The sequence below is a fragment of the Ostrinia furnacalis genome, unplaced genomic scaffold, assembly GCF_004193835.3.
Source record: "Ostrinia furnacalis isolate ACB-3 unplaced genomic scaffold, ASM419383v2 OfSCF5695, whole genome shotgun sequence".
NCBI lineage: Eukaryota > Metazoa > Arthropoda > Insecta > Lepidoptera > Crambidae > Ostrinia > Ostrinia furnacalis.
In genome coordinates, this window is record NW_021135934.1 from 34,058 (window position 1) to 46,775 (window position 12,718).

At 36.4% G+C, this 12,718-nt stretch overlaps 1 protein-coding gene across 1 annotated transcript in view; it reads left to right on the plus strand.

The window, feature by feature from the left end:
* Positions 1 to 4,286: 4,286 nt before the first annotated feature.
* The window catches only part of LOC114361416 (calcyphosin-like protein), a 72,677-nt gene continuing 64,245 nt past the window's right edge, over positions 4,287 to 12,718 (plus strand). The window contains exon 1 of the mRNA XM_028316416.1: positions 4,287 to 4,405. Within this exon, the coding sequence (XP_028172217.1) occupies positions 4,333 to 4,405 (73 nt within the window). The 5' untranslated portion in view covers positions 4,287 to 4,332. The remainder of the gene's footprint in view (positions 4,406 to 12,718) is intronic.

The following is a 12,718-nucleotide window of genomic DNA, read 5'->3' on the forward strand; positions in this document are numbered from 1 at the left end:
CGAATAAACTATAGTAGGCAAAGGCATGCAATTTGCACTTTTAGAAAGTTTAAGATAGGACTTACTATTCATATGATTTTCTCATTTTACATAGAGAAGACGTCTTATTTGCTGCATGCGTACATAGAATAATACCATAAGCCTCTTTCTTTACACACGTCGAATGTTTTAATCACAACACATGGTAAAAAGCGGGACTTATTTTAACTTCGTACGGTCTCCTTCCATCCTGTAATTTGGTCTTCCAAAAGCCCAAAAGGCTTTAAAGTTCCACTTGCAGCCCCGAGCCAGATAACTCCCTCGCTTTGACGCATCGAAGAAAAAGCCAAACATTTAAATTAAAAAGTTGGGAGTTTTTAATCCAGAGTCGGGTTGCCATAAGTAGGCGGCTAATACACCAGAAGTTGGGTAATAAAAGTTTTCACATACACCCGAGGGCGCAGCGCTAACCGGTTTAATGGGAGAAACTGACGGCCACAGTTTGGGGAGAACAGCCAAACATAAAGGTTAGTTTAACGACCCGTTGGAGTGTAACTTTAAGTATTTGATAAAGTTTCGTCGCAGGTGGCTGGAAAAATGGAGGAGTCGCTTATGAAATTACTTACTTTAAGTAGGTACGGAGGTTTTTAATATTATGGAAGTGAATTATTGTGGAATCTTTCGTACTTTTTGTGATATTTAAATTTCACTCTGCAAATTACTACGCGTGTTTTTTCGTAGGATTATTATAAAGCAATTTCAAGGTTCTTTTTACGAATATATTGATGTGCACAATTGTAAAGTTCGTTCGTTCGTTTCAGCCGAAAGACTTCCACTGCTGGACAAATGCCTCCCCCAAAGATGTCCACAAAGACCGGTCTTGCGCCGCTCGCATCCAGGCACATCAATATATAGATTAAAATTAATACAGTTAACAGGGCAAGCAGGTACCTACATATAAGAAGATTATGGTAAGACCATTATAATTGTCAAAGAGCTGTTTGTTCTAATTGGACTACGAGCCATCCGCACAATAATCAAACTACTATCCCCTTATGATTCATGAGATGTCAAAACGCATGGACATGTCATAAAGGATATGTCATGTGCGGCGGTCTGTCGGTAATTTGAGAACTAAATACAAAATGAACTTTATTGTATTCAACATTAGTATCAAATTCGATCAAGAAGACAGAAGCATGCTGAATTTAGATTAGTTTTGATAATATACAAATGGTGATACAGATTTCAGTTGAAAATTAATAAGAGATTGTGTTCTATTCTGTATTATTTTAATCATAATGGTGGAGATATCAACCATGGAAACTCTCTTCTCCACCAAAGCTGAACTTTGATATGCCTGTAATTCAAGCGCTGCTTGCTTGAAATGAAACACGCAAAACATATTATCAAACGTAATACTTAGTTGTTACTGCTAAAAAGTAAGTTTTTTGTGTAAACTAGAAGTTGAACTCAACTTACTAGTCAATGTTTTTCAGTACGATTATAACATACATAATGTGTAACAGTGTATTGTAAATGGTCTTTAAATATTGGTAAAAGAGATAGAAAAGTCCCTACTAGTAATATAAGCGTAATGACAAAGACAAAATAATTTCAAACAACAATTTGTCGAAAGCACGAGCCATTATTCACCGATGAGTCATTTCATCCCGCGAATCCAGATTCCAGACTCGGGACGCACAAAAAGTTGGAAAGTTCCGCTACATTCAGTTTAACTTGTAAAGTCTTTTCCGGCACGACAGAGTTATGAGCCAAGTTACGGGAAGAAAACAGAAATTTATTAGCACTATAAATCGGGATACAACTTTTCCACCGGTCAGTTGCCACTTGCCTTACTTGAACGCAAATGAAGTTTATTTTAAACGCAATTAAAACGTTAAACTTAACTTAATAACTTGCTTGGAACACGCAAAGTTTGCTTAGCACGTTATAAAGCTATTAAATTAAGGTTAAGTGTAAAGAAAGTTGATAAAAACCATTTTGTGAGTTACAATAGGTACTCATAAAGCCTACACAAGTTAATTCTTAGTACAGCTTACATGCAATAAAAACTTTTTACTGTTACAGTTTAATGATCACATCTACAAAAGGAAAGCAAGTCATTTTGTAATTTACTTTTATCTGAATACATAATTTGTAATTGATCGACTGTTAAAGTAATGCGTAAGATTAAGTTCTTTTATTATTAAACAGTTAGCTTTGGCATTAAAATAGCTTTTCCATCCCAACTGGAATACTAAAGTCGATTTCACGCCTAAACTGGCTCATTGAAGGTTATAAAATAGAAGAGACTTACGAACTCACGCGGTTAAAGCCGCGAGCAAACGCTAGTTTATCAAAAAACAAAACACTATAAATGTCACTATCCAATATCCATGTCAGTGTTCTTACTTCTTACAACATGCTACTAGAAAAAACAATCGATATAATCGGATCGGACTCGATCCTCGCGGCAGCCGTCTCGCATTTATTAGACATGTTTAAACCGTCCAATCGATACGAATGCGTAGCCGACCATCTTTTGTTGTTACTGTAGGGGATGTTTGCCCCAGCCGACCCACCCCAGTGCATTTCGTCTGACGCATTTTGTTGCGAAACAGCTTATTGCCCGATGCCTTTTGTTAACGTTCTGTGTTTTGGGTCGTTATCTATAGTAATAATAGTTTGCTCGCAAAATGGTATCGCTCGTTTGGTGGAATATTTCGAAACGATCTGCTATTAACGCTTTTGCATTAAAAAATACATTAAAGTAGCTGAAGAAAAACAGTTCACCATTATTGGATAGTTTTATGTCTTCATCTATGAGATTAACACAAAGCAATCAGCGCAAATTAGAATAACTTTATAAGATTACTTTTTCTCTACTGTATATCAGGACAACTTTGTTCATGAGACAAGGAATAAGAAAAGAAAATTGTAATTTGTTTGAAAATAATTCAATTAACTTAGTTTTTCAAGCCACAAAAGATTGACAAGTTAGTCGTTATAACTCAGTCAGTTAAGTTTTTAATTACTTTGTGGTAAAAGAAGTTTTCCACATTCACAATAATGTCGTGGGATCCCCGCAGATCTTTAAAACAATACGCAGACCGTAAAAAATTGATTGTATTGTATTGCTAATCTGATTGAAAGTGAACTGTGAACGATAGTCTCAATTATAATTTCTAGAGGCAATAACTCAACATTCAGAAAAGTTTTGTTTTTAGATAGAACCCATTTATTTTGTTGAATTGATTATCCTAGTGATACAAAATTCAATAAAGTAACACAACTTTACTATTAAACTGGGTTTATAAATGTCTAATAGTTTCCAGCCACTTTCAAATTAATAGCAAACAATTCAAACAATAAAACATTCATAAATTCACACAATAAAAAATACTCCAATGAAAGCTACTGACAACGCCACTCTTGTAGCAGAATTTTGTAGCAGAATGAGAAGAATAAAGATAACTTTCAACAATTTCCAATTAAACTCCGCAACACAGCCAAAATGATTATTTCGTGCCACAATTTTGCAAGAGCATTTTGACAAAGCATCCTTATAAATCCACGGTATAAAAGGTACCACAGGCCGTTCCGGGACGGCAATCATTTGTCACAGGAGACTCGTTTAAACTGAGCTGATGTGCCTGACAAATTACTGACCCCGGGTATCAGCCTTGATTTGCCCACGTACTGCCGTAACTGAGACTAATATTTTTTTAACTGGTAACTATGGTCGTGGATGGAACGCGATGGAGCGTGCTATGCTCGGAGTTTCCCTGCGTGATCGAATCAGAAATGAGGAGATCCGCAGGAGAACCAAAGTGACTGTCATATCCCGCAGAATCGCTAAAATCAAGTGGCACATAGAGCGGGGCACATAGCTCGCAGAGCTGATGCCCGCTGGGGCAGAAAAGTTCTCGAGTGTTCACCACACTGTCTTTGTATCCAGTACCTAATATTACATAGGAAATTTCCTGTGTCAATCCCGCATGGATGCAACGAAATGATAGGCATATACTCAGATGTAATGTAAATCAAAAGCACTTACCTACATACGTAAATTCTGAACCATTTTCAGAACAATCAAACGCAATTACAGGATCGTAAAACTATTACAACAAAACAAAAGACTGTACAAAACAGATTTTATCAACTCGCGCATCGAAAACAAGGTGAACATAAGGACATTAGTACATCAGAGCCCTATACCTACAAAGCTAATGACAATAAGAGCACGGAGATGACACGATTATCCAATTGCCAAGGCCGTGTCGTATGCCGTGGTGTGTGGGTGTCCACGGTTATATAAGGCTGTTTAAGTAAATTGGTGCAGTTTTTAAAATGGCGACTAAAACAGTGGTTGTGTGCTTGGTGGCTGTGGTGGTGTGCGGCGCGGCCCCCAATAAGGATGACCGTAAGTGATATGATGATATGATTATAGCAGTGCTGTAACTAGCCTATAGTATAGCTCCCGGTGGGAGGTTCTGTACTGTGTAAAAAAGTTGGGACCTTTTCAGGGGTGATCAAAAATCGATCATAATTCATTATAACTTGAAAAATTGCAATAATAACCACTAATTTGTAAAATAATATTAATTTGCGTTCTTCTGTATTTTTAACTGTTAATTAATTACCTACCTCTGAAAAATTTGTTTTTCCATTTAGACACTGTAAGTATCAGAGCTCTTGAAAAATGATCCTAGTTAAGTAATTTCTGCGCCTAGCACCTGAGCTCGGCTGGCACCACTGTAGAGGGCTCACATCGGATCATTGTTAAGAACTCGAAGTCTAATATTCTTGAAGTTTTAGCTCCTTTAACAGTATTTACGCTAAGTACACCTATCCTATACAATTTGTCTCTTGTTTAAATTAATTTAAACAAATGACTACCGTGTAAAAAGAACAACTCATTGCAACAAAACATGTTTTTCAAATATTGGCGTTTATTATGATCTAACCGAATAAATGACTATGACTATAATACCTAAACACTGGAAATGCAATCTACGATGGTCGGGGCTTCATCAGATGTGTTTCACTGTTGACTTTGACTCCTGAGTTTGAGATTTATAAATTCAGAAAGCACTAATAGCTAATAGATACCCATATCACAGTTTCCAAAAACATTGTTCACTAAGTTTTTTTTATAAAAATTGTATCCATTCACTTCACTTTTTGTGTTTGAGAACATCAACAATATAAACTCGATCGCATATGATTATGGCGTGTATTTTTATGGTTATTATGGCTCTAATAACTGTTATTTGCGGTCAAAAGGGTAAATGTAACTAACTATACGTGATGTGATTTAGCTTTGTATATTTTTATATTAACAACGCAAGCACAGGAATTCGTTTTCATTTGATGATCTTTAACAATCCAGTTTGATAATCTTAATTCTGTTAGTTCATCTAAAACTAGGTGTAGATTTTAACATACGCAACACAAAAACTCACTTGAATTCTTGTCTGTGAGTTGCAATAACTAAGATTAAAATTTTGGTACCAACAGCGTTTAAGTTAGGTGTAAAATAGTAAAGTGTTTTAGTGGGAGTCTTCAATAACTACTTTGCAGTGTAACTTTAAGAATCTCCCTGAATTCTATTAGGTAATAGGTAACATTTCAAAGTATAATACAATGCTCATTGGGCTTAAAATCGCAAGGTATTCAAATGTAGCCCTTCTAAATTAAGCCGTCGGTAGCAGTCGCTTATTATCATTCACCACGCATAAATAATCGGTGCCATTTCCTAACGCAGTAATAAGTCCATTCTAAGTACAGTCGTGATGAGACTGTTGAGTGTAGGAATAAAGTTATCAGGCAGTAAGTATCAAATTAGCCGTAAGAGTGCCATGGATCTAAATATAGAGTTCGAAGCTTAGGGAAGACAGTTTTGTTTATCTAATGTGATAAAGGTATAAATACGAGTAGATAGATAATAATATCGTCAATTATTTACAGGAATTACGTTTCAATAACTTTACATTTCACACGATAGAGAGGTGAGGTCAAGCATAGCTTTATTTCTTGCTAGCGGCCCGCCCCGGGTTCGCACGGTTGCAATGGAATTTCCCGGCTTTTCTTTTCTATAATATGCATATTTATACCTATAAACCTTCCTCTTGATCGTCGATCGTCACTCTATCTATTAAAACCGCATCAAAATCCGTTGCGTAGTTCTAAAGAGCTAAGCATACCTAATAGGAACAGACAGCGGAAAGCGGTTTTTTATTATACTATGTAATGATAGTGATGTATCTAAACCTCTGTCATTGCATATAATGTCGCTCCTAAGTTTCTAATGCCATACTCTACAGGCATGCTATTTGCAAGAAGATATCCATTTGACTTCTCAGACAATAATAATTCTATAGCGTCTTAGGGTGGATTCGACCAAACAAGAGTAAATATTAATCTCAGAATAAATCGTCACTTATTCGACATTTTGACATATTTCCCATACTGAAACTGTCCATGTGCCAGTTATACCAAGAGTTATTCTCGAATAAAAGTTTGGTTGAATCGGGCCTTAGGATATTAATTATGGAATAGAAGATGCCATAAAGCACTAAGTTTAAATTAGTATCTTTAGCACGAGTATCTGACCTCTATCTAACCTTGCTAACGATTGTACCGTTCCATGATTGGTCTAGCTCCATTATATACTTTAGCTACAAAGATAATGTAGCTCTAAACTCTGAAATATATTATTTAAGTTTTAATATTTTAGCTAAAAAGAGTATCATGGTAATTTATTTAAAACCTTTGATAATATCGTGATTGCTTGTACAAACCATTCTAAGTTTTACCACAAGGATTACAATCTACATATTTCAGTAAGTCTGGGTTTAGTTGGAAAATTTTATACGGTACAGTCAGCGTCAAACTCTGACTGTGCTAAAATAATAGCATCATCATACCCTACCTAGTCTAGGTGTTAGTTTGAGTGAAGGTGTAAAGTCCAGTTTAATCTCTGTCAATACCGTATTGATTTAACCCAGCCATGGTCGGTGAGTTAAGTGGGTTATTCAGTCAGTTCCAGACTAATAGTTCCAGGATTCCAGACACTTAATCGGTCGACTACTCTGTTCCAATTTGCAACACTATACCTAAACTATCGTCGATGCCCCGCTCTTTGACCCGGAACAATCCGTTTGTGGCAATTAACCAGGTCCTAAACTATTCGGTACACCTAGAATACTAGTGTATAGTGTTCATAGACAAGAGATCTAGGTGCCATAATGTAGGTTGAGCGATAACAGTTCATAGAGCAAGCACTCCCATTCGAATCTAATTGCATTACATTATCATGGATAGCCTGCTGATTCAGCGCTACTACAAAATGACCTGAACAACTTGAATTCATGGTGCTCTAGAAACGGCATGTGCTTAAACGTCGATAAGTGCTTTGTTGTTAGGTTTACCAGGAAGAAAAAGCTAACCCCCACTGCATATTTCCTCAATGGGAATCAGCTGTCGGAAGTGGAGCATGCGCGTGACCTAGGTGTTATTCTTGATAACAAATTACGCTTCCATAAGCACATAGAGAATATTGTGAATGCGAGTTTCAGGATGCTTGGTTTTGTCCTGAGAAATTGCAAAGAATTTAGAAATCCATCCACAAAAATAGCTATTTATTCAGCCCTGGTACGAAGTAAGCTAGAATACTGTAGCATCGTATGGAACCCCTACTATGACGTGTATCGGAAAAATATAGAAAGAGTTCAAAAGCGCTTCCTTTGGCATTTATCATACAGCTGTAACATGGCTAAAAAGCTCCCAAGCTACTCCGACAGGTTAAAGCATTTTAAGCTTCAGTCTTTGGAAGATCGAAGAAATCTGATGGATCACTTGTTTCTCCATAAGCTGGTTAATGGTGTCCTTGATGCGCCTAACCTTCTGTCGCAGATCAATATTCGTGCTCCCTCGCGTGGTATTCGTCTAGCTTCTTACATGCCCTTCGTTCAGAGAAATTCATCTTCGCGTCAGGGACTCCAGGCACCACTTAATAGGCTAGTGACTAATTATAATAAAGTACACAAACATGTCACAAACAACATGGGTTCGCTCAGTGACTCATCAAGCGAACTGATTAATGTGGATATATTTTTAAGCAATATATCAAAATTCCGTAAAGGACTAATTTTGCTGCCTTGATTGTCTTTTCTAATTTCTAATTTATATATTTAACGCACTATAGTATGATCATAATTTAATTTCATAAAAGTATTTTTTTTTGCAAAATTATTGTAAAATTACTAATTTATTGTTATTTAACTTATTTCAATTTAAAATTTACTAATGTTCTGTGCTACGTTAATTCAATTTCTTTTGTGTAACGCCTATAATTAAGATAGCACTTAACCTATTATATAAGCATGTATAATATTGTCTAAAATGGTGTATGTCTTGTTGGTGTTGATAAATAAATAAATAAATAAATAGTCAATTGCCATGCTCTATGACATGATTTGCAATTGTTTAATTTGTGGGATAATTTACGGTTTAAAGTGAATTGAGTTGCGTTAAATCACGCAGTTAATAGTAATCTATGTCTGTAGTGTAGAATTTTAAGAGTGGACAGTAAAGCTGGAGAGAGGTAACTAAAACTTGTACTTATTTAAAGAATTTAGTGAAACGAATCATGAACATAAAGCTATACAAAGTATTACAAAGTTACAAACTCTTCCACTACAGCGAAATGAATTTGAAACGTACCAGACAGCATTTTTCACGACACGGCTCACTTTAGACCTTTTAAGCCATCCGAATCCGAAAGCGAGGGATCAATGCACAACACCACCGCCATAAATAAACCAGGAATTCACGGGAATTTCCCGTTCCGTGGAACTTCGTAGCTATTTGCGTTCGCAAACTGAAGCGATGCGAACGGGAAAAAGTTGGCGAGACTGACTTATTTGGAGTCAATGATTGATAAATGAAGACCTGAATAAAGCATGAAGGGGTTAAGAAATAGGTTAGATAAATAGAACACACTTTATTGTATACCACATAAGACAAGAATATAAAAGAATGATTAAGAAGAGGTTTATGATATTAGATTAGGAATTGGAATATTCTAAAATATGATAAATTAGAGTATTATTAGTTTATGACAAAATAGTTCTAGGTTTTATAGAACAGATAAAAACAGCCTTATCAAATTCATTGCTACATGTATAGGTAGGTACGGATATAAGGTATTTTACGAGGTCTTAAAACGCCAGATATGTCAAGGAAGTAGAGTACTTTCGACGACACTTGAAGTCCAATTCTTTTTTCACATCATTAGAAGTACATTTTGAAATTGGCATAAACAGATAACATGATTTTACATAGGTACTTAGCTGAACGCAAAGGGACTTTAAAACGGTAATTGGAGTTTATAAATAAACGATTTGTTTTGAGTTGGAACCTCTTTTGTAAACGATATTGGGGAATTCACAAAACATTGGTCGCTTTGATCACACAAACTTCAGTTTATCGATAAAAGCCGAAACCTGAAAATGGCTCCGAGTTTCCTGTCGACAACAAACCGTTAACTGTTAAGCTATCTATTTGTGTTGTAAAGCGAGCAATTCTACAAGTTTGATACTGTGAAAAGGGTTGCTTTACGCCAGAGGCGCGGGTCGTGAGGGCCCGAAAAAAGCCTTAGGTCTAACGCGAAATAAATTGCTGGGTAGTGACGGGAGGTTTCAATAGATGATCAATATATCGATAGTATCGATAAAGTAATGCCATAACATTTTACAGTGAGTATAGCATCAGCAATCAGTGCCTCTACCATGAGTTGCCATCGAAAACTTGTATTCGTATACTACAGTCGATAGAGTTTAAACGTGGATCGATGAAGTTTGCATTAAAATCATACCATGAGTTCAATTACCGTATACTTTACTCGCCAGCGATAATTCGATGGTTTTGTGATGTCATGTTGGTGAACATGTAAACGTATCCAACTTCACACTCTATGAATGGATGAATGAAAGAACGAATGCCGCTCCTTTCTAACTATATAGAAAAGATAGAGTAGGAAATAACAAAAATGTCAAAAATAACACTGCAAAATTTAAGTGTCCTAGAACAGTTCTTAAAGCTGAATTAACATGATGATTTTAAATTTGTATTGTTTATTTCTTGTCATTGCGACTTTGACGCAGCTGTTGTCATGACAACAGATAACAAAACATGTTTTGTTGAAGGATTATTGATGAATAATTTTCCACAAAAAATTGGATTTTAACCACGATAGGAAAATGAGAACCTGCGCCTATCCGTTTAAACCGATTGTAGAATTTATGGAAAGGTAAGTTAAGTAAAAATAAACATACTATGTAGTGGAGGAATTTCGAAATTAAACGAATAATTTTGAGCTGGTTTTTTTGGAGAAATACAACCTTTCCAGCATAACTTCCACGTGCCTAGCTAAAATTCAGTAATATGAGTGCTAGATTTATATTTTCTAGATACAATAAAGTTGTTTTTCTATAGATATGGCGATCTGAGTATGCCCACTGAAGGGCCCCAAGAAAGAGCCAACAATAGTCAACGGTGGGTGGAACTAACGGACACGCGAACGTGAAATGCTGATGCCACCGGCGACACGAAAACTACTGAGAAATTGAGAAAAGTGTGTATAAATACCTACTACTTTATTCATTTTGATTGCTTTTATCTTATTTCGTCATTATTATTTGTAATGTTTATTTGTTAAGGTGTGGAGTGACTTTAAACAGCAAGAAGAAGGCAACTCGCATACACAGAGCTGCCAAGGGAACACTGGACTGGTGGCGGTCCAGGTTCTTCCCTGAAGCCAAAGGATTTAGAGCAGAGTGCTTGTAAATAACTACTTGTAAATTAAATCCATAATAAAGACCTAGGGTAACTGGATGGATATACCTACCTTATTATTGTAAAACTTAAGATATTATAATTAATTAAATACATTATATTGTTTTAATCTTTCATGGTCACTAAACATACATGGTAGCAATCTCGTCAGTAATAATAATTAAGTAAATACATATCCTACTAATATCCTACTTAATATTAAAAATGCGAAAGTTTGGATGTCTGGATGTTTGTTACTCTTTCACGCAAAAACTACTGAACGGATTTTGATGAAACTTTACAGTATTATTGTTTATAACCCAGATTAACATATAGGCTATAATTATGACGATCTGTGACAAACTAAATTTCACGCGGACGAAGCCGCGGGCAAAAGCTAGTTGAAAATAAAATGATTAATTTTTATTGACTATTTATTTCACAAAACCTAATACATAATACACAGACTGATTAAAAACAAAAGTAAATTTCAACTTATGAAAATACATATTCATTGTCGGATTAGCTTTCTATCATGATCTCGTAAGGCTGCGTTTCCACCAGAGATGTGCGAGGATGCGTAGCGAAGGATGTGTTTGTAAAGAACCAATAGAATCGCTTCATTTACCTCGCCTCGGTCAGCACATCTCTGGTAGAAAAGGCTCAGGCTGTACAACACTAATGAGCATTTTCAAATCTCTGCTACACATCCTCGTACGATACATTTTCCTCGCACAGCTTTGGTGGAAACCCGCACACATTTTCACAGCACAGCTAGACATCTTCGCACGACACAATTCCCTCGCATATCTCTGGGAAACGCAGCATCCTCTCCCTCCCCCAAGGATCTCCACAATGTGCCCGCATCCAGGTTCTTCCCGCGACCTTCACCAGATCGTCTGTCTACCTAGTGGGAGGTCTGCCCACATGCTGATAACATGTTCCATCGTAATGAACTTCTTTCCGACATAATTTAATAAAGAAAACACCTAAAATGACCTAAAACCACAATTTTATTTCGCTTTTCACACGTCAATAAGCCAGTGAGTTACGTTACTATGACAGCTAAGGTATTTTTCGATGACATCTTTGAAAATTGCAACTCATGGTAAGTTATTTGTATGAAACTTAATAAAAACTTTAGTCGCTATCGTATTCATTTAGATAGGTTTTTTACCTAACGATTTGAGATGAACTCATGGTAGTGTTTTTAGTTTTGCTGTGGTTCAGCTACTAACCGCTAGAGGCGCTGTACAATTTGCCATACATTTTTTTACGCCCTCGATAGCGAGATGCTCGGTAGGTAAACTCATGGTAGAGGCACTGCATCAACACTTGACAGTCCACTTCTTCCCTCAGTGAGGCAGTTCTAGACTGTTTGCGTGACTTCCCGCAATCTTACTTGGTCATCGGTCTACGGGAAAAAGGCCTGCTCAACAACAATCAACAAGTAATTTAAGGTCAGAATAAATTAAGTCATATTACTACCCAATAATCATTCAACTGGATGCAGGCAGGTCGATACCAACCGGTCATTATGGAAATCATTGGGAGAGGCCTATGTTCAGCAGTGGACGTCCTATGGCTGAAATGATAATGATGAATGATGATAATTCAAAATGTTGCAAATTTTTTAAAAGACAAAAATCACACTTAACCTGATGTATACCAACTTTCAATTTTAATCAATATTCTGAAACTCTAGTCGAAGTCATCTATATTTATCGATACCTACCTGAAATGTAGCCATCACTGCAGTTCTATGGCCGTCGACTTTTACGAGCCAACCTGCTGTAATGCTCGCGTTGCTTAACGAAAGCGAACAACGAAACTCGTTTAACGGACCCCTAAAAGGACGCTTCACACCTCAACGGGTGTGGTTTTGAACAATGTTCAT